Source organism: Scyliorhinus canicula, chromosome 22 (assembly GCF_902713615.1).
Source record: "Scyliorhinus canicula chromosome 22, sScyCan1.1, whole genome shotgun sequence".
NCBI lineage: Eukaryota > Metazoa > Chordata > Chondrichthyes > Carcharhiniformes > Scyliorhinidae > Scyliorhinus > Scyliorhinus canicula.
Genome location: NC_052167.1, coordinates 25,083,619 through 25,106,791, shown reverse-complemented (window position 1 = coordinate 25,106,791; position 23,173 = coordinate 25,083,619). Strand labels below are relative to the sequence as shown.

The 23,173-nt window shown below is 45.8% G+C and overlaps 1 protein-coding gene across 3 annotated transcripts; it reads left to right on the top strand.

Annotated features, from left to right (window-relative positions):
• Positions 1-276: 276 nt before the first annotated feature.
• On the top strand, positions 277-21,947 carry LOC119956106 (growth hormone-inducible transmembrane protein-like). Of its 3 annotated transcripts, none has more exons than XM_038782971.1 (9): positions 277-399; positions 2,833-2,994; positions 6,817-6,919; positions 9,461-9,572; positions 12,445-12,586; positions 15,840-15,948; positions 16,174-16,362; positions 16,445-16,616; positions 21,677-21,947. In XM_038782971.1, the coding sequence occupies exons 2-9, from the start codon at positions 2,863-2,865 to the stop codon at positions 21,762-21,764; spliced, it is 1,047 nt and encodes a 348-aa protein (XP_038638899.1). In that variant the 5' UTR covers positions 277-399; positions 2,833-2,862; the 3' UTR covers positions 21,765-21,947. The 3 variants fall into 3 exon arrangements, with proteins under 3 accessions (XP_038638899.1, XP_038638900.1, XP_038638901.1); XM_038782972.1 differs by having other exon boundaries at positions 277-405; XM_038782973.1 differs by having other exon boundaries at positions 316-411.
• Positions 21,948-23,173: the final 1,226 nt, after the last annotated feature.

Genomic DNA, 23,173 nt, shown 5'->3' with positions numbered 1-23,173 from the left:
GTCAGGATGAGGGGGTCAGGGTAAGGCTGGGGGGGCTGGGGTGTTAGGGTGGGGGATGGGGTTGAGGGTGGGGATGTCAGGGTAAGGCTGGGGGGGCTCAGGGTTGGGGTGAATGTGTCAGGGTAAGGCTGGAGGGGGGGGGACAGGGTGACGGGTCAGGGTGGGGGAGGGAGGGGGGGAGGGGGGGGGGGGAGAGCGGTTGCCCAGGGTAACCCCGGTTTGTGGCTGGGGCCCAATCACAGGCAGCGACCGCGGTGACGTTTCCCCGGTGACCAAACAGCGCGTGCGCGGCCCCGCGGCCTCCTGGGAAGGGGGAAGCTCGGCTGGTGCGCAGGCGCAGAGATAGAGAGAGACAGAGACAGAGGGAACATTCCAGAAAGACAGCGGAGAGCCGGAGCGGTGAGGGTGAGGGTGAGGGTGAGGGTGAGGGTGAGGGAGAGGGAGAGGGTGAGGGTGAGGGTGAGGGTGAGGGTGAGGGAGATGATGTCTGTGTGTGTCCCCACCCTGGGTGAGGTGTGTGTGTAGGTGCCCCCCCCCCCCCCAGCCCTTCCCATTTTGATGAATATTGCGCAGTTTTCATTCTCAGCCTCTGTGGATCTTTGTCACTGTGCTGAAGGAGGCCATTCTGCCCACCAAGTCTGTGCTAGCCCTCTGAGCTGCTCAGCTAGTCCCATTTCCCTTAGTGTTGGGTGGGGTTACTGGGTTATGGGGATAGGGTGCTCTTTCCAGGAGCCGGTGCAGACTTGATGGGCCGAATGGCCTCATTCTGCACTGTAAATTCTATGATAATCTATGATCCCCCCCCCCCCCCCCCCCCCCCCCCCGTAACCCATTCTTCCTTGTGTGTGTGCGCACTCTTTTCATACTCTCATGGCCCATTAATATTTACTCCACGGGCGCGATTCTCCGCAACGGCCGACACCGGCGTGAAACCCGAAGTGTTTCATGACGGCGTCGGTGGCCACTCCTCGCCCCCTATTCCTCTTCTCCCCCCCCCCCCCACCGGGAGTGATGGGGGGGGGGGGGCTAGGAGCAGCATTGGAGGGAATTTGGCCGCCGAGGATGACGTGGCCAGTGGCGCCCACGTGACATCAGCCGCACATGCGTGGTTGCCGTCTTCCCCTCCGCTGCCTCGCAAGACGTGGCGGCTTGATCTTGCGGGGCGGCGGAGGGGAAAGAGTGCGTCTCTTAGAGTCCCGGCCCGACGATCGGTGGGCACCGATCACGGGCCAGTCCCCTCCCGAGCACGGCCGTGGTGCTCGATCCCCTCTCCGCTCCCCCCCCCCCACAGGCCCCAAACTTACCTTTCGCGCGATGTTCACGCCAGCAGTGACCAGGTCTGGTTGCCGCCGGCGTGAACAGGTCGGGAACGTCAGGCCGCTCGGCCCATGTGGGCCGGAGAATCGCCACGGCGACCCCCGATTCTCCGAGCGGTGTGTCGTAAAACGCGACACACCATTTTGGGGGGGGGTGGGAGAATCGCGGGGGGTGCCAGTGTGGCCACCCGGCCTGGGCAGCGTAGAATCGCGCCCCATATCTGTTGAGACAATAGAATTGTGCGTGTTGCATGTGTGTGTACTCTTGTATTTCTGGAATGGCAGGATTGTTGATGTGTGAAGCGGCTGACTGTGACATTGTGTTGCATCATGTTTTTCAGACCTCGGCATCAGGCATTCCTCCTAATGCAGAATCAAGCTAAATGTCTCTTGCATCAATTTGTTTGTTGACTTCAATTTGGAAGCTGTAAAACCTTAACTGTCTCCTCCTGATAGTCCGATCCAATTTATTTACCAGTAACTAGAAGCAAATGATTCTTTTTTATATATTTGCATCAATACATCACTTTCGCCTTTAGAAAAGCCAAGATTTGCTGCGTTATTTACTTGTGAGGCCGGTAGGCATTGCGGTCATTCTTGTGCAAAAAGTGACATTGCACGAGCAGTAATGAAATTAATAAGTTTTGGGGGCACTCTGGTCAGGATTCAGTCCTGGGAGAATTTCCAGTTGTTGTTTGTATAGCACCCTGGGATGGTGAACCACTAAACTCATTGCAAATACCTTGTTTAATGTCCCTTGTTTAATGTCCCTTACATGCAACATCACTTGAGGAAATACAGCAGAGCTGAGCCAATTACTGGGCCAATTGAATACCTTGTAAATCTGCTTTCCAGAATGTCTTATTCCTTGACGGATAACACATTTAAATTATTCTCACTGCTCTGTTTTTCATCTAACACTGAAGCTAGGAAGTTCCCCATTATCCCGTGTCCTTCCTTTTGTACTGCAGCTGCAAGCTTTTAAAACTCGAGTTTGGCATTATTGCCGTCTAATTTTCCTCTACCTTTCTTTCTGACGTCAGTTGTGTTTTGCAGTAAAGGCCAGTACCTCTGACTTCTGCAATTTTCCAAAATATCTGTTTTGTAATTGCCTGTCTTACAAAACTATGATATATCGATTTGAGTTTGTAACTGTACAACAGGGAGAAGTAGGTAGTGATGACCTGTAATTAAACTTGATTACTAAACAAGCTATGGTCACAGAAATATTTGAACTGTTGAACTACGTATTATTAAGCAATATCCTTCTCATAGAAATAATAATCTTGAGTTACAAGCTGGTTGGTGATCTGAATTGACCAGAATTGAGAGAAGCACAAATTACTTTCGATGAAAATATTCATTTTAATAATAACTCACTGAACTCTCAATAGTTCTCATTGTACTCATCGTAGATTCTCTAACATGGAGTTTTTCACCGAAGACCGCCATTGTAAGGCGAGTACAATCTCTTGTCGGGTCCTAACAAAGTCCCTCTGCTTTTTTCTTGTTGCAGTTACCATAAAGATTTCCATGCTGTGACATCATGTTGGTGGCGAGGGTCACTTGTCTGAGGAATTTACCAGCCCTGAGCCTGCGGCCTGTTCTCACTCAGGGGAGCCCAGCATGGAGGAGCTGCAACCTGAAAACCACTCAATGGCTCCTACAGCCCAAACAGGTGAGCCACAGTTGGCACTAGCTTTAAAGTAATGTGATTTTAATAATAACTAATAAGCTGTGTCCTCTGAGTCCAAAGATGTGCGGGTTAGGTGGATTGGCCATGCTAAATTGCCCGTAGTGTCCTAATAAAAGTAAGGTTAAGGGGGGGTTGTTGGGTTACGGGTATAGGGTGGATACGTGGGTTTGAGTAGGATGATCATGGCTCGGCACAACATTGAGGGCCGAAGGGCCTGTTCTGTGCTGTACTGTTCTATGTTCTATGTTCTCTTTAATAGGTGTCCAAATCAGGACAATGTGTGTTTTAAGGGAAATTGCAGAAGGCTGTTCCTTGACATCACAGAATTTACAGTGCAGAAGGAGGCCATTTGGCCCATCGAGTCTGCACCGGCCCTTACAAAGAGCACCCTACTCAAGCCCATGTCTCTACCCTATCCCTGTAACCCAGTGACCCCCACTTAACCTTTTTGTACACTAAGGGCAATTTAGCATGGCCAGTCCACCTAACCCGCACATCTTTGGACTGTGGGAGGAAACCGGAGCACCCGGAGGAAACCCACGCAGACACGGGAGAACGTGCAGACTCCGCACAGACAGTGACCCAGCAGGGAATCGAACCTGGGACCCTGGAGCTGTGAAGCAACTGTGCTAACCACTATGCTACCATGCTGCCCACAATGTCCAGTCTTTTGACCAGTCTTATCTATCCTGTCATTGCCAGAGATTCCCCTGCAGTGACTTCCCATCCCACCCCCTGAGGCTCTGCAACCCCTTTGGCCCCCTTTGTTTTTTTTCTTGCATGATCACAACACCCAGCTCTAACCTCACTATCACTTGTCTCAGCCCTTCCACTGCTCCGTGTTGTAAGACTAAAGCCACTGATTTCAGCCCTTTCTGCAAATTCTGTTCTCTTGCTAGCCACTCAGCCCACCTCCCTGGCCGATGCCTCAAGCTACATTAGTTTGTTCCCAGTCTTGGCATCCTACTTGACACCCATGTTTTCTCATTCACAAAGACTGTCTACTCTGTGATGAATGTATTATATGTCTGTTGCAGTAATGTTATTAAAGTAATTTGGGTAAAGGTATCCAGATTATATGTCTGCTAAAGCTGTGCTTAAGGGGTTAACAGCTAGGCAGCCTCTGGTGTTACTCATTGTAGGGGCTGGGCCTGTTTTAGTTTTGTTTTCAGCCCTGCCCTGTGTCTGTTGTTTGTGGTTTCATTTTTTGAGTTCTACTCTGGGTTCTGAGGAAAGGAGGTGTGTTTCTCAGACTCTTCTGAAAGCTTCTCTTCTAAGGACTTTGTGAATAAATCTGGAAGCCACTAAGTGTTAACTTTATTAATAAGTGACATGTGACCTCTGAGTGTGGATTTTGCCTCATTGAAAGTATAAGTAGATGGGAAAGTAAGCTTAAAGACCTTTTTTTTTTACAACGGTTTAACTGTTAATTGAAAAGTTGTTTTTTCCTTGTATGTTAATGGAGTAAATTCTGTGTTAGTAATAAAGTTTGGTTTAATATCAAAGATCTCTAGTTGTCAGTGGAATCACTTCTGAATAAGTGTCCTTTCCTCTCAGTTTACAAATCATCATGCTTCTGTAACCTCCTGACTCGACTGCTGCTCTGACTGGCCTCCCATTTTGCACCCTCCGCAACTGCCAGCTCATCTAAAACTCTGCTGCCTCTCATACCTGCACTAAGTTCAATTCCCCCCTCATGCTTGTGCTTGTTGGCGGACATAACTTGGCTCCCTGCTCCACGAGCCCCTCTTATAAAATTCTCAACCCCATGTTGAAGTCCCTCTCCGTGGCCTTGTCTTTCCCTATCTCGGCCTACAGCTTTCATACATCTCTATTCATCCAGATCTGGCCTTGTCCATTCTTCAACCCAATCATTAGCACCACTGCCTTTAGCCTTCTGACCTAGAGTTCTAAAATTCCCTGTCTAAATATTAGTAAATGCCAGGTTGGCTGGCACGACTAAGGTGCCATAAGGATCAGTGTGTGGACCTCACCTGTTGACAATCTTTAGGCTAAGAGATGACCTAGTGTGATTATGTGGGGAAAATAATTTGAGGAGACGAGGTTGTTGAAGAATCTCGACCAATTAAGCAAGAATGTGGCACATGAAATATAGCGTGGGGAATTGTGATATCCACTTTGATAGGAAAAGCGGATTTCTTCACCAGTATCAAGACAGAAATGTTAATATTCACAAGGAGCTGGGTGCCTTTGAGTCACAAAGTTGGAAATCGTATTATAGGTTGGCTTTTATTGCCAAATTGCACAAGACCTTGGTGAAACCTAATCGGGCCGTGGGCACAGGTCTGGTGGTCTCATCTAAGGCAGGATATACTTGCCTTGGAAGGCATGCAACAAAGGTTGACTGGGTGGTTAGGTCCATATTTCTTGGATTTGAGAAGGATGAGAGATGGTTTAATTGTAAATTCTTGGGGGACTTTTAAGGGTAGCAGATGAAGCATTTTGTTGGCTGGGGAATCACCCATTAAGAACTGAGCTGATAAATTTCTTCATTCAAATTTTGTGAATCTTGAATGGCAGAGCAGGCAGGAAGAAGCCGAATGGCCTCCTCCTGCCGTTATTTCTTGTGTCTTGTAATCTTTCTACGGTAGAGCGCAAGAGAAGTATTGGGGTGGGCAGGCAACATCACTTTGCAGACATCAGATGGGCAGCACGGTAGGTAGCATTGTGGATAGCACAATTGCTTCACAGCTCCAGGGTCCCAGGTTCGATTCCGGCTTGGGTCACTGTCTGTGTGAAGTCTGCACATCCTCCCCGTGTGTGCGTGTGTTTCCTCCGGGTGCTCCGGTTTCCTCCCACAGTCCAAAGATGTGCAGGTTAGGTGGATTGGCCATGGTTAATTGCCCTTAGTGTCCAAAATTGCCCTTAGTGTTGGGTGGGGTTACTGAGTTATGGGGATAGGGTGGAGGTGTTGATCTTGCGTAGGGTACTCTTTCCAGGAGCCGGTGCAGACTCGATGGGCCGAATGGCCTCCTTCTGCACTGTAAATTCTATGATTCTATTCTAGATACAAATGGTTTCAGTGGGGTTGCAATATAACTGGAGACGAGCTATGTTCGAGTCATTTTGATGATGAATTCGTGTGGTTTGATGCTCAGCTATGAGCCAAATGGGACACAAGACTTAATGTTTGAGGTTGAATATGCATCCTTTGAAAGGGGATTAGATCAGGAGCTAAAGAGTTCCTGGCAGGGACTAAACAGGATGGCTTTGGCCTCGTCAGTGTTGATTTGCAAACCGTGTTGGCCTATTAACACTTGAACATGCAGGTAGACAGCTCATTGGCTGCCTTGGAGAATGGAAGATGGATATTGTCAGTAATCTCTAATTACTGATCTTGTGTTGTGGATAATGTTGCTGAAGGACAACCTCTCCTGCAGAATACAAATGAGCAAAGAGGATGGCTCCTCTTCAATGAGATTGAACTCTTAGGATTGCAAACACCAAAATGCAATATTGTCTGTAATGTGTCCCAGTGCAGTGAGAGCTAACTAGAGTTGCTTTCCAGAGGCTGATGGTCCACAAGCTTCACAGAGATGCAGCACAGAAGTGTACACTAGTGTTAGTTATCCGCTGAATTCATGCTGGGTGTAAAACTCAGGATTACAAGCCCAGAAAAGGCAGTTACTAATTTTCAATTGGTTGTCTGTGATGGAGTTTGGGGTGTGTTTGGAGGGGTCCCACCCCCCCTCCCTCTCCACTTTTGTTCAGCTGTGTCTCCCACTTTCACTTCACAATGCATCGCTACTGAAGTGGTAACGGCAACCATTTTTCCTGTTCCAGAATTACGCCAGCAAGACTCGGATTGGCGTTCGACGGGCAAAGACAATGCGTGAAAAGATGCAGGAAACGGTGATGGGCCCTTCGTTGGAAACTGCAGCCAAAAGTAAGACCATGACTTGAGATTATCCTTGTGGGAAAGTATCTATGGGTTTGTAAGTGAGAGTGTTTGATATAATTGGATGTTGGCTTATTGTCAAGAAATGTACTTGAGACAGCTCGGCACTAAAATGCGCAACGATATCGGACACTGAGAAATGGAACGCCTATTGTCCGCTCTGTGTTGTGTTTAATTCTGATTGCCTCACTACTCCAGTATTTCTCAGCTCCTTGTTATTTCTCTTACACTCTTGCATGCCTGTGATAAGAACAGATATTATAAGAAATAGAAGCATGGGTAGGCCCTTCCAAAATTGTTATACCGTTCATCAATAGGTGTGGAGTTTGAGTTTGCACTTCCTCCCAGTGTCTGCATGGGTTTGCTCCAATTTCAAGAATGTACAGGTTAGGTTGATTGGCCGTGCTAAATTGCCCTTAATGTCCAAAATGTTAAGTGGGGCTACGGGGAGCGGTTGGATGGTAAACCCAGGTAAAGTGTGGCCGCGTAGTAGCAGTGGTTAGCACTGTTGCCTCACAGCGTCAGGGTCCCAGGTTCGATTCCTGGCTTGGGTCACTGTCTATGCGGAGTCTGCACTTTCTCCCCTTCTCTGCGTGGGTTTCTTCCGGGTGCTCGGGTTTCCTCCCACAAGTCCCGAAAGACGTGCTTGTTAGGTGAATTGGACATTCTGAATTCTCCCTCTGTGTACCTGAACAGGCGCTGGAATGTGGTGACTAGGGGCTTTTCACAGTAACTTCATTGCAGTGTTAATGTAAGCCTATTTATGACAATAAAGATTATTATTAAGGTACACTTTCAGAGGGTTGGCACGTACTCGAGCTGAATTTCCGCTTCTGCGCTGTAGTTATTCTATGATTCTATTAACGTGTCTAACTTGCGATCTTAACTCCACTATTCTCATAACACTTAATTTTCAAAAATCTGAAACCATCTCTTGAATGTACTCGCTGACTGAGAATCCATGTACTCGCTGACTGAGAATCCATGTACTCGCTGACTGAGAATCCATGTACTCGCTGACTGAGAATCCATGTACTCGCTGACTGAGAATCGTTGGGGCAAAGAATTCTAAAGATTTAGTATTGTTTGAGGAAAGAAATTCCTCCTTATCTCAGCCATAAATGGTTGGCCTCTTGTCCTGAGAAGGTGTTACCAGGAAAGGGAAACGCCTTGTCAAGCCCCTTAAGAATTTGATGTTTCACCTCTCATTCTTAACACCAGGGATCTCCTCCATGATCCAATCCTATGTTTGTTTACTTTCTTCAGAGAACAGCGCCTTCATTTTTTCTGAGCGCAATGAATCACTTCATCTCGATGTCCATGCAGCAGGGGAACTCATATTACTTACAAATTGTTTTTCTTCATGCCGATCTCCCATTCAGTGACCACCCATACCCTTAATGCTCATGTCTTGATTTTCTTAGTTTGCCTCTTATTATCAGTGGAGCCATCACAACACTCCCTATAATATGATAGCATACCCTACACGTAGGTTGGTCTCCCTATTTCTGCCAAAAAAAACATTTTTCTCTTAAGCTTAAAACTTGCTGAGCTCTTCCCGATATTGGCCGCTGATCCAGCGCCAAGACTGCGTTCCTGGACAGGATCAACAAACCAAGCTCGTCAGCAGCTAAATAATACTCTTACTCCAATCTCTCTCATCCATTGTAATCTTCTCTAGACTTATTCTTTACGACTGACTGTGACCATTGCTCCTCTTCAATTTTCTTCTCCCCTCTTTCCTTGTAAACAAAACTAATTTGTCACTCCTGTCTTGCTCTTCTCCCAGATGAAAAAATTGTAGCCTCCTTACTTTGTTCAGATACCTTTAACTGATCACCAATCGCTTCTTCCTGGTTTACCTATTCTCCCGCACCTTTACATGTTTGTGATGTTCTGCAAGTCAGTCATTTCATTTTTTTAAATTTAGATATCTCCCTCTTCTTTTCAAAAAGTGTCAATATGGAGAGCATGCAGGTCAGACAGAGCATGGATTAAATGAAGATCCAAATTCTGTCTACTGTATGAGGCGCGCTCAGGTTAGATGCACAGAAAAATTTCATCTGAAATGAAATGAAAAATGAAAATGAAAATCGCTTATTGTCACAAGTAGGCTTCAAATGAAGTTACTGTGAAAAGCCCCTAGTCGCCACATTCCGGCGCCTGTTCGGGGAGGCTGGTATGGGAATTGGACCGTGCTGCTGGCCTGCCTTGGTCTGCTTTCAAAGCCAGCGATTTAGCCCAGTGAGCTAAACCAGCTCCTGACATTCCTGTAATGCGCTTCAGCTAATCTGACTTCAGTAACATTCACTGTTTTGGTGACCCTTGAAAAGCATTGTGCTGCTATGTACCCTGCCTCAGTATCCATGGGCGCCAGGCGGCCTAGTTATCAGGCTAGTCTCAAATCTACATTTACTGTGTGTGGACAACACTGTGTTGCCTGCTGTGCTTGCCAGACTGTTTGATTTTACCGGTATCCCGTTTGCTTTACGCAGTGCATTCTGACAAACCTCAACTATTGTTTTTCAGTTGAAACCACCGGAAGATTGTTTGTGGCTGGAGGAGCAGCAGTTGGTCTTGGGGCACTTTGTTACTATGGATTGGGAATGTCCAGTGAGATCGGAGCCATTGAGAAAGCTGTGTACGTATGTAACCCTCAGCCAGCAGCCATGAGTAGCAGAAAAAACTTGTCATAAATTTAGATTGAGCTTCTCAAGGATGTTAACTTCAAACCATTGAATTGTTTACCTACATGTAATGTACACCATTCACTTGTTGCCATTAGGTAAATATGTCATGCCCTCCTCTTTCACCACCACATGCCTCACGCTGCTGCGTTCATGGGGCATGGGCTTCGAAGGCTGTACCAGCATTTATTACCCATCCCTAATTGTCCTTGAGGGGGGCAGTTAAGAGTCATTGCTGTGGGCCAGACCCATCATCCACCTTGAGACAATGGAAATTAAAGTTTGAGCATGATGTTGATTGTTAGGCTATTTGATTGCTCCCTGCAGTTGGGATCACTGGTTGGGTCATCAGCAGTGGAACACTTAGCTTTTGCACTCCAGGCCTGCACCACCCAAGCCAGAGGCCAAACATAGGGGGTCCACTGCTCCCGAGCTGTGATCAGCATGGGAATCCAAGGCGGGTCATTTCAGAGTGTGTGGCTCAGTAGCATTTCGTTCACAGACTCCTGGGTTCCTTGTATTTTCCAAAACAAATGTAATACCCTCCCACTGTAGTGGTTAAGTCTTAGTCTGCACATGAGCTCTTTTAAAATTAATTAAATTTAGGGAAAATTAATATTTTGCCCACACTAATTCTGCTAATTGAAAAGACAGTTTAGCTTCAAATACTTTGTGCAAAATTGTTTGGAGTGTATTGTCGAATGATTTTATTAACAAGTTCAAAGGAGTTGGGAGCAAAGTTCTGAGCTGAGTATCAAGTGAAAAATGTAGGTGTGGGGAATGTTTAGTTGATACCCATTTGATTCGGGGATCAGACAGAGAGAACAAAATGATCTCTTCCTGTTGAGTAAATGTCTGGAAGCATCATGACTTATTACAGGCAAAGTTGACCAATCATGTTTGAAACGTTTTGTGCAGCGGGAGGTAGCAATCTAAATCTGTTTACTAAGTAGCAACGTTACCATTTCAAGATGAGTATAGTGATTGTGATTTTTAAGACACTGTTCACACAGAAAAACAACAGAGTTCAACTCCTTTGCCAGGATCATTACAGGCTGGAGAGCAGAGGAGAGCATGTACTCACAAGATAAGAGAAACTAGGTTATATCTGATCACCCCATTCCATTTATCCGTGGATGTTTGCCAGGGCTTTTTGTTGTGCCTGATAACTGGTCTCAGAGGGACGGACTTGTATTTAGGAGCAGGATTCGACCCCCCCCCCCAAACACGGGCCTGCTCCGCCATGCAGTAAGGTCATGGCTGATCTGATTATGGCCTCAAACCCACATTCCCTCTCCCTCTGATAACCTTTCGCTCCCTTATTAGTCAAGAATCTATCTAGCTCTGCCTTTAAACTATTAATTGACTGCCTTCACCGCTCTGGGGAAGAGAGCTCCAAAGATTCACAATCCTCTCGGGAGGAAAAATTCCCATCTGTCTATAATGGGAGAACCCTTATTTTTTTTACACTGTGATTCTTAGTTCTGCTCTGTCCCACAAGGGGTACATCCTCTCAGCATCCACCCTGTCAAGTCCCCTCAGGATCTTTTATGTTTCAAATAAGATCACCGCAATGTTCTGAACTCCAGTGGATTCTGGTCCAGTCCGTCCAACCTTTCCTCGTAAGGTAACCCCACCCCCCCCCTCACAAATGCATTTATATCCTTTCTTAATGAGGATTCCGAAACTGGACACCGTACTCCAGATGGGGTCTCGCCAATGCCTTGTACAACTGTAGCAAAACATCCCTGTTTTACGTTCTATTCCCCTTGCAAATTTCCATTTTGTGTTGTTAAACATCAGCTGCTAGGAGGCATGGGGAAGAGTTGGGAGAACTTGTTCCTGCCACAGCCTTGTCTTTCTGGATCAGGTCTTTCACTGCATTCAGCCTGACTGGAGCCTTGGCCTCTTGTCTTTCTGGTTCAGGTATGGGGCGAGTGAAAATAGGGGGTGAAAAATGTGCCAACGTCACTCCAATACCCAGACTCCTGGCTATTCCTCATCTGTGATGCCAGTCATTGATATCGGTGTGACGGCATAGAAGACATTCCAAACAGGCTTGATGTCAGTCTTGCCTAAGATCTACAAACTGTGACAATTCTTGCATTTACAACAAAGATAACCGTTAATTCTATCACTGAAAATGGTCTTTGGAGTAAAGACGTGAGGCTTAAATTAATGATTTCTATTACTAAAGCAGAGCTACTCGGTGGCTGCCAACCTTTGGAGCAGAAGGTTGGAACCTGAAGCAAGTGAATAAAGTTTATTGTTTAAACTGGAGGTTTTCCACCTGGTCCTGGGCTGTCGGGAGATGAACCAGAAAAAATGGCATTTCCAGAAAAAAAAATTCTTGAAAAGACTGGAATAAAAGCATGAAATAAAAACATGAAATCCAAAATTAAATCTACATTTTCTTTTTAAAACTAAAAACATGGGAACCAGAGGCTGGAGCGAAATTAGCACCATGTTTCCCGTCCAAATCAAACTAGAAATCCACAATAGCGATTAATTTAAAACTAAAACTGTGATTATTCCTGTAGTTTTGGAATGTTTCTCTATCATTGGCCACTTGGTTACCATTAGTTATATGGATCATGGTTAATAGTTTTCTCCTCGCTAACTAGTGACATCTGCAGTACTCAAATACGACGGTGATTAAAATCAGCTAATTTTTCAAAACTCGGCTTTGAAACTGGAACCTTTCGCTTTGTTTGATCAAGTGGTGGTTCTTTACTCACTAGATGTATTGGAGGGGAGGATGGGAAATATGTGCATCTAAGAATGTGACCGTATGAAATGCCACTAACCTGATGATGTATCTTGCAGCATCTGGCCAGAGTATGTGAAGGAGCGGATCCGTTCCACCTACATGTACTTTTCAGGAAGTATAGGGTTGACGGCATTGTCTGCTGCAGCAATCAGCAGATCACCAGCCATCATGAACCTCATGATGAAGAATTCCCTCCTGGTAAGTTGTTGAGAGCAATCGAGCATTGCTTCAGATTTCTTAATAATGAAGTCACTTAACAAAGCCTCAGTGATAATGTGCTGACGTTTGATGCCTGAGTGCTTTTAAGGGTAATTTGAAGATGTTAAGAAACATCTTCCCTCTTAAGAAAAGCATACCAATGCTTTAAAATTGTTGAATATTTAGGTGTTATTCATTATGAGTGCAGTAGGAGGCCATTTGGCCCATTAAGGTCTACACCTTGGAAAGAGCACCCTACTTAAGCCCACCCTATCCCCATAACCCAGTAACCCCTTTTGGATTCTAAGGGGCAATTTATCATGGCCAGTCCACCTAATCTGCACCTAACCTGGACTGGAGGAAACCCATGCAGACAGGGGAAGAAAGTGCAAACTCCACACAGTCACCCGAGACCGGAATTGAAGACAGGTCACTGGAGCAGTGAGACAGCAGTGCTAACCACTGTGCCACCCCAAAATCCACATGTTGCACAGGATTTTACTGAGCCAGACAATTCTGATTAGCTGTTAAATATTTCGTCAGCTTCGCTTCTTGCTCTATTTTTTTTTTATTGTGAGGTGCTTTAACTTTTAGCCATTCATTTAGATGTTAAGCTCTTTATTGGCTTTTTGCATTGTATTTTTGTTGAATAAACTTACAGTACCCAATTCAGTTCTTCCAATTAGGGGGCAATTTAGCATGGCCAATCCACTTACCCTGCACATCTTTGGGTTGTGGGGGTGAAACCCACGCAGACACGGGGAGAATTGCAAACCCCACACGGACAGTGACCCAGGGCCGGGATCGAACCTGGGACCTCGGCGCCGTGATGCTTCTTGCTACATTTACCCCGACTGTGTAACCTATCCTGGAACCGAAGTGAACACTTCTTGTACTGGAAAGTGTCCTGAGTTTATCCAAGTTTCTGATATTCAACATGGATATAAAAGTAAAAGCAGTTGACTGTGGATGCTGTAATCGGAAACAAAAGCAGAAAATGTTGGAATATCTCAGCAGGTCCGTGGAGAGAGAACGGAACTAACGTTTCGAGTCTGGATGAGCTGACAGAGACATCCAAACTCGAAACGTTCGCCCTGTTCTCTCTCCACAGGTGCTGTCAGACCTGCTAAGATTGTCCAGCATTTTCTGTTTTTGCTGTGATGTTTTTGACACTACCTGATCTTGCTGGTATCTGCTGGCCCAAATTTGAAGCACTTTGACCTGAACTGCCCAAATAGACTTCACAGCACGGACGTGTAACACATGATGGCCACCCGCATATATGCATATTGGTGGCAGCAGAGCTAACAGTTAATGAGGCATAGCAGTACTAAACTACATTATATTGTTTGAGCCCATTATCTTGCTCAGGCTGCAGGTTGTGCTTGCTGCTACGTAGAGGATCCCAAGGAAGTGTTTAAATTCCTCACATTGGGTGTGGTTGACATAATTGAAATCTAACTTACCAGATCACCATTTTCTTTTAAATTCTTTTTATTGATTTCCAGAAGAGGAAAGGAGCAGGTAATCCAAGTACAACACAGTATCATAATGCAACTTCCACAGAGTTCAAACAGACCATAGAATTCCAACAGTGCAGAAGGAGGCCCATCGAGTCTTCGCCGACCCTCTGAAAAAGCACCCCACCCAGGCCCCCCCCGCCCTATCCACATTATCCCATCTAAGATGCACATTCTTGGGCACGCCCATTAAGAATTAAGCATAAAGATCAGGTTTCTTGTTCAGATTCATCTCCAAGGCCTTCTCCAGCAAGTTGAAAAAGTAATCATTGTGTACGTGTGTGTGTACACGTACGTGTGTGGGTACGAGTGTGTGTGTGCGCACATGTGTGTGTGTGTACGTCCGTACGTTTGCGTGTGTGTGTACGTCCATACGTTTGCGTGTGTACGTGTACGGAATGAGTCTGCCTCATCTGGTGCGTTAAAGAAGTGATCCTCTCCGTTAAATTTGATGCAGAGCTGGGCGGGGGGGAAATCAATCCTTTCTTGTCCAGCGTGTACTTAACGGTGTTGAATGCTGCACGCCTCCTTGCCAGTCTGCGCTGATGTCTCGATGGTTCGCCATCGACTTTGCCCCACAATGGCATGCTCTCCTTCATCGCCACAGTCAGCCTGGACTCCAGTGTACTGATCCTGTCACCGTAGCCCAGAAGGGCCGTCTCGATATCTGTAAGGGTGCTGGCTTGAGATTTGGCAGCTAAATGAATGGTGTCAAGGGAGGAATGAATAGGACCCATCGATTCTTGCGATGAATCTTTGAGTCCCAGAGCCAAACTTTGTTGGGATTTGCCGAGCTCAGTAACTAGAATTTCGCTCAGTTTTGATTTGACAGAAGTGCGGGGGAGCTGGCCGCCATCTTAGCTGTAGCTGCTACAACAGGGGTATCTTTATCATTTAATATTTTCCGGCCTGTATATTTTAAAAACTTGTTCCTTGAGTGTTTAAATTAATTTTTTTTTTGTTATTTTTTTTTTAATTTAGGGTACCCAATTCATTTTTTTCCAATTAAGGGGCAATTTAGCGTAGCCAATCCACCTAGCCTGCACATCTTGTGGGTTGTGGGGGCGAAACCCATGCAAACATGGGGAGAACGTGCAAACGCCACACAGACAGTGACCCAGAGCCGGGATCGAACCTGGGACCTCGGCGCCGTGAGGCAGCAGGGCTAACCCACTGTGCCACCGTGTTGCCCTAAATTAATTTTTACAGCGGTAAGTTACAGTGTATCGGTGCATTAAGAAAGAAGTTGTAAACAGAATTGTCGGGGGAACTTCATGTGTGCTTACCTTTACACACATAATGAGAAGTCTCCCAGATCAGCACTTTCAATTAGTATCTCATTGATAGATCTTAATGATTTGATCTCAATACCCCATTTGTCACTGGAGCAGTGTAAATCCAATAATTCAGACTAACAATTGTTGAAATATGAAAGTTGGTTACCCTGTACGTTTTTGTCAGGTGCATGCTCGCAAACTTCTGTCATTGAGAAATGTTTTGAGAAATTGCGGTTGAAGTCATTTATGCCCAAAGTGTCATCTAGTTTGTGATTCGCCAGTAGCTCCGAGTAAGACTTAAACCGCCTACCAGCAACCATTTATGCCAGTTTGTTGTCAAGGATCATATTTGAATGATTATTATCCGTTTCCCAGATCTGGCTAGTATGTGGCATTCTAGATGATTTGTGTTCTAGTTGGCATCCCCTGAAATTCATTGGGTTCTTTTTCTCACAGGCAATAGGGGTGACGTTTGCAGCAATGATAGGAGCAGGTATTTTGGTGAGATCTATACCCTATGAAGAAGGGATAAATGCTAAGCACCTTGCCTGGATGTTACATGCCGGTGAGAAATGTTTTAAAACTGTTTAGTTTAAAGTAAACAGGTTAAAATGTCAAAGAATTATCATCGCAAAGCGATATGAATGTTCACACAATGTGCTTTCTTGTTCATTTAGATGTATGAGCATTCGAGTCGTAATTATGAAGGGAAAAGGGGGGAGGTTTCTGCGTCAGCTGAATTTTGGTGGGATTTGGGATTGGGATTTGTCATGTTTTTGTTTCTATTCAGGTGTGATGGGAGCTGTGGTTGCTCCGCTGACCCTTCTCGGCGGCCCCATCCTGATGAGAGCCGCGTGGTACACAGTGGGGATTGTGGGTGGTCTCTCCACCGTGGCTATGTGTGCCCCAAGCGAGAAGTTCCTGAATATGGGTGGACCGCTGGCTATCGGCCTGGGATTGGTTTTTGCTTCCTCCGTAGGTGGGTAACTTTGAGAAATATGTGCATTTTTAAGGGTTTGATTCACCTCTGAGCGCATTGGTAAATTCATGCATTCTTTCAGGTTCCATGTTCCTGCCTCCCACCTCTGTCTTCGGAGCTGGTCTGTATTCTGTGGCTATCTATGGAGGCCTGGTGCTTTTTGGCATGTTCCTGCTGTATGATAGCCAAACAGTGATTAAACGAGCTGAAAACTACCCAGTGTATGGCGTTCGGAAATTTGATCCCATTAATGCGTGAGTACTAAATTTCTTTCCCTTTGGCTTTTCATGTAAGGAATAATAAAAAGAATTTGCAATTAAATGGTGCCTTGCCTTTCTTCGGGAAGTGCTTTACGGCAATAAAGTACTTTTGAAGTGTAGGCGTTGTAGTATGAGCAGAGCAAGGGGTCACAGCTACAATGAGATTGATGACCAGATCGTCTGTATTATAATAACAATCTTTATTATTGACACAAGTAGGTTTACATTAACACTGCAATGAAGTTACTGTGAAAAGCCCTCAGTCGCCACACTCCGGCGCCTGTTTGGGTACACGGAGGGAGAATTCAAAATGTCCAATTCACCCAACAGCACATCTTTTAGTGATGTTGTTTGAGAGATAACTGTTGATCAGGGCATCAGGACCCCCCCCACCAGAACATTCAATAGTGTTTCAGGAGGGTAGGTGGTTAGGCTTGGTTTGACTTATTACACAAATGAAATTTCCTGAGACTTATTCCATAGTAATCCCACAACCAAAGAGCCATGCATGAGACTCCTTTTCCTCTTCTCTATATTTGTTTCACAGGTATATTGACTCTACCTCACACCACCTTTCTTGACTTCACCAATGGCTTTGCGTTAGATTGCTTGTCCAACATTTAGTCTGGCTGAGTGGAAACTCCTTATGGTTCACCAGAAAGACTGACGCTACCACTGTCAACCCTGGCACGCAAACTCCATATCCTCATCACTGACACCATCCCCTTACGTGGCCAGTTTTCAGGCTGAGACAGACTATTCACAATCTTGGCATCCTAGCAAATCCGTATCCTCTTTGCCCTTTCAGCTATGTAACTTTGCCTCTCCCTCTGTTCACCTGCTTATGCAAACCTCATCTGTGCTATTGTTGGTTCCAGGTTAACTAATCCCATCATTATCTTAGCGAACTCCCATCTGCAACCTTCACCTCCAAAAACTTGAGCTCATCCAAAACTTTCACATATCCTAAATTGCACCAAATCCTGTTTGCCCTCTCCCATGTGCTCACTGACCCACCGTGCCTTCTGATCCCCAACATCATGACTTAAAATTCTGCTTCCCATATTTAAGTACCTCAATGGCTTTGCCTTTCCCAATCCCTGTAGCCTCCAGCTCTACAACCATCCAAGCACTTTCCCTAACTCTGGACTGTTAACTTTCACTTAACCCCCTTTTCCCAAATTGGCAGCTGTGTGTTCAGCTGCCTGGGTCCTGAGCACTAGAATTCCCTCCCGACACCTTTCCGCCTCACCTCCTGTCTCTCCTAACGATGCGTTACCACCTTTTGTCACCTCCTCTACTATCTTTGATTTTCACCGTTTCTTTACACTGGCCAGTAGGATCCGAAGCACAGAGAAGCTTTGGCACTTTCAATAACTTGTTAATCCAGGAGGTTGCCAGTTAAATCAATAAACCCGAGGAACCACCTTGACTACAATTCACGACTAGCATTAGCAGTGGTGATATCGCCTTTGTGGATGTACTGATCCCTGCATCATAATCTACCTTCTCATCAACTGCAGTATTCCAGTTGGATACCAAGTACTGCTTTAAAGATCCTCTTCTTTTTACCTAAAAGCATTTCACCGTTTTTGTAGTTAACCGTAGATGAGTAACCATCAGCTTGATTTTCTTTTTTTTTTCAAATTTAGAGTACCCAACTATTTTTTTTCCAATTGAGGGGCAACTTAGCGTGGCCAATCTACCTACCCTGCACATCTTTGGGTTGTGGGGGTGAGACCCACGCATTCACGGGGAGAATGTGCAAACTCCGCACGGACAGTGACCCAGGGCTGGGATTCGAACCCGGGTCCTTAGCACCGCAGTCCCAGTGCTAACCATCAGCTTGATTTTCTGATGAATGATTGGCCACATCATTTGGTGTCCATTCGTTACTGTTAACATCCACACATCCCAAGTTTCATGGACACCTATATGCTAAGAACTGAACAACCTGTCCCAAACACGAGTCACACACAACCAGCTACTCTTGACAGTTTCACCTTGGAGGAGGCAGTGGCATTGTTGCTGGACTTGTAATCCAGAGATCCAGGGCAATGCTCTGGGGTTTGAATCCACCACAACAGATAAATTCAATAAAAATCTGGAATTAAAGGTCTTAACGGTGACCGTGAAACCATTGTTGATTGTCGTCAAAACCATGTGGTTTGCTAATGTCCTTTAGGGAAGGAAATCAATTCAAGGGCAGTTATGAGTGGGAATGAAATACTGGTACAACATCTCCACAACAGTCTAGGGTATTTGAAGGAGCATCTTTACTGAGCAAACCAATTTAGTCGATGCCCCAAACCTTTTCAGGCTAATTGTGTATATTTCAGATATTGGGCCTTTCAGTTACTTGGTAATCATGGATTCTTGGGTGACGATCAATCCCGATATCAGACTCTGGTTTCCTGGAGAGTCTTGAGCGGAATACTTGTATTTTCTTTGCAGCCAAGTCAAGTATATTGATGCATATAGAACAGCACAGAACAGGCCCTTCGGCCCTCAACGTTGTGCCGAGCCATGATCACCCTACTCAAACCCATGTATCCACCTTAGAATTTAGAACAGTACAGCACAGAACAGGCCCTTCGGCCCTCGATGTTGTGCCGAGCAATGATCACCCTACTCAAACTCACGTATCCACCCTATACTCGTAACCCAACAACACCCCCTTAACCTTACTTTTTAGGACACTACGGGCAATTTAGCAATCCCCCCATTAACCTTACACTACGGGCAATTTAGCATGGCCAATCCACCTAACCCGCACATCTTTGGACTGTGGGAGGAAACCGGGGCACCCGGAGGAAACCCACGCACACAGGGGGAGGACGTGCAGACTCCACACAGACAGTGACCCAGCCAGGAATCGAACCTGGGACCCTGGAGCTGTGAAGCATTTATGCTAACAACCATGCTACCCTGCTGCCCTATATTGGATATATTATCCAACTGAGTGCATGTACCCTCCACGATGCTGATCACTGACCGTAACAACATTGAGCAATGGAACTTTATGCCATAGTACCTGTCACACACACACACACTCGTACAGCACAGAGGAGGCCATTCAGCCCATTGTATCCATGTCAGCTGGCAAATAGCCATCTATGCTAATCCCACTTTCCAGCTCTTGGTCCATAGCCTTGTAGCGTACAGCACTTCAGCTGTATTTCCACATATGTTTTAAATGTTATGAGAGTTTCTGTCTGTATTGCCCTTTCAGGTAGTAAGTTCCAGATCACTTCCTCCCCCTTGGTGCAATCATTTCCCCTTGATTCCCCTCTACATCTATTTTTACCCTCAGTTATGAACCCCTCAACAAGGACCTTCCTGTCTTCGCTATCCAAACCCCTCCTATCTTTCTATACTTCAATTAAGTCTCCCTTCAGCCCTAATTGTTCAAAAGCAAACAACCCAACCTGTGCAATCTTTCCCCGAGACTAAAATTATCCAGCCTAGATAACGCCCTGGTAAATCTCCTCCATACTCACCCTTTCCATTCATGCGGTGATCAGAGTACACCCAGAACCCGCACTGTGGCACTTCTAGTATCCTGCCATTTATTGTGTATTGTTAGCCTTCCCCAAACCCTCACTGGATTCAACTTCATTTGCCACTGACTAGCCCATTGAAAGCTTCTTGCAGTCTTTAGCTTTCTTCTTCATTATCAACCGTGCAGCCAACTCTGTGTCGTCCACAGACTTCTTAGATCAGTGAGTGTCTGGCTGAAAGCTTTGTCCTTTTCAGTGTTTGAACCAGTGTTGAGTTGTGGCTGAAAACATTAAAACTAGGCTTGGCCATGCCACTGCAGTAACTGGGTCAACCTAATGGTTTGTTCAGACTGATGTTTGATACTCCACCTGCTCGCTATCTATCTTATTTTGTGACTTTCTCCCCCCATGAGGCTGCTAAAAATTAATCGTGTGTTGGGTATTTTCTTCCTTTTCCATTTTGGGTTTTCTCAGCCGCCAGTTATCTTAATTCTCCCATCATGTTCACTAAGGAGACTTGCTCCATTCGCTAATCTTTTCTAGATCTTTAGCTCCAAGGCAAACTCTCCCGTATTATTGTCCCTTTTGTGTTCAAACCCTCCTGAGCACGAGTGTTATGAGTTATAGTCAGGGTGCGTTAAACCCAGTTACGCTCGCTCCTAACTTGGGCCTGTTTTCGTCCTAGTATTGATGCCTCTAGCTCCTCCATGATCAAGATAATACCGGGTTTCTTGCAAGAATTGAATACGGTCTTGCCAATATTTAGTTGAAGGATATTCTGTCCCATCCAGATCAGTCAGTCAGGTAGTTGTTGAGACAAAGTGCTGCAGAGGTGTTGGGGGCATATACATTTGCCAAAATATCACCGAGCAGACTTAGTCTCTGAGCGCATTGCATGTCACCGGTGGGTGTGAGGAGTGTGCCACCAAGAGCAGGTTGCCCTCGGGGCCCTGTCCAAGTGGCATCCTTTACATGCTAGGCTTAAATAGCTGGGTTATTCAACCATGGGTCAAGATCAGCCTCCGTGATCATCTGCCATGCGCGCACACACTTTCCAGTTGGTGTCAATGGTCAAGAGTTATTGGGCTGCACGGTAGCACAGAGGTTAGCACAGTTGCTTCACAGCTCCAGGGTCCTAGTTTCAATTCCCAGCCTGGGTCACTGTGCGGAGTCTGCACATTCTCCCTGTATCTGCGTGGGTTTCCTCCGGGTGCTCTGGTTTCCTCCCACAGTCCAAAGATGTGCAGGGTAGGTGGATTGGCCATGTTAAATTGCCCTTAGTGTCCAAAGAAGGTTAGGTGGGGTTACGGGGATTGGATGGAGGTATGGGCTTAATTAGGGTGCCCTTTCCAAGGGCCAGTGCAGTCTCGATGGGCCGAATGGCCTCCTGCACTATAAATTCTATGATTAGAGGGTATCCCGGTTAACTTTGTCTTCTTGACTGACACACTCTGCTAATGACAGACATCTAGACGCCAATGGAGAGACAGTGAGATCTGTACTAGGCACATTTTTGGCCTATCAGTGTTAATCTTATGTGCTTCTTTGTTGTAGATGTATGGGGATTTATATGGATACGTTGAACATCTTCATTCGAGTAGCTGCCATACTGTCAAACAATAACCCCACCAGGAGGAAGTGACGGTAAAACCGACGTGAGAGATTTCTGTGAATTTGTTTTCCGAAGTGTATCATCACTGCTAATCAGAGCCAAGCATAACACCTCTGACAAAACAGCAAACAATAAAGGGGCAATGGATTAACCTGGGGCTTCTCTGCATTTCCTTTGTTTTCTGTGAAGAATAAAATTAAAGTTATAATCAGGCACATCGTGTTCTATATGCAACAGATGTTTCTATATGCACAGGAAGAGGCAATATTAATATATTTTATTAAAGATTAGAAAGTCATTTTCCTGCAATTTCAAAAATAACATGTTTGCAATACTTTTATTTAATAAAGTCTTATCACGTGAAACTAACCTTAATAGTTGTAACATTGCACCAGGGTGAAAATGATTTCAAAGTTCCTGAAAGTTTATTTTATGCTCCCAATGTGATGGGAGTTGACTTGAGCTACAAAATGTGCAACCAATCTGCAATGTGCTTAACTGGCCAAAGGCCTGAAACTTAGGCCCGAAACAGAATTGGACACTTTTTGAAAACCACAGTCCGAACCGTAGACAGGCCGATTGGGAAGTCAAAAACAGCCCAACTCGAACTGGGCACTCGGCAGTGAGAGACAGCCTTGCCCTGTAATCCAGACATCAGGAGATAATCGGTCCCATTCAAATGGATCGAGGATTGCCCAGTTGAAGCCAGACTTTCTGGCTTCACCTTATATGGGATACGGTTACGTGCGGACAATGCACAGGTGGATGGACCTCTGGGGGAGTTCCTGGTTGCAACCCCTGCCCAACGACCTTATTGGCTGAGGGCCCAAGATGATTCTGGAAGGGCGCGCAAAGAGGGGTACAAGAAGGAGGCATCCACAGACCCTCCCCAGCGAAGAATCGACGCAGAGGCAGCAGAGAAGACAACGGTGGACCAGAGGACAGAAGGAAGCAGCGAGCAAGGCCCACCTTCACAGACTAAGGCCCTGAGATGACCGAGACTCAGAGGATTGGATCCAGTTCAACGGTACGGGTAGCATTAAGAATCTTAGGCATATTCTAGTTGGGATCATTTGGAGGGGGTGTCTGTTTTCGTGTTTGAAAATAAACTTGGGTTGAATTTAAGTGCGGCACGGTAGCACAGTGGTTAGCAGTGGAGGAGCTAGACGAGAAATGTAGCAACCTGCAGACTGCAATAAAGGTCCTGCCCAGGCAGGGAAAGAGAATAGAGAATCCGCTGGCCGGCGAGACGGTCAGAATGCAGCTAATGTTACCCATGTAACTCCGTACACCGTAGTACAGCTCGCTAAAACAATTGAGGTGTTTGAACCAACAGGGAATGCAGAGTCGCCTTTATCGCAAACAAACCAACAGAGGATTTTCCACTGGTTAGATGATGCAGGGCAAGTGAAACTAATCTGAATGTGCTTAACCCCAGC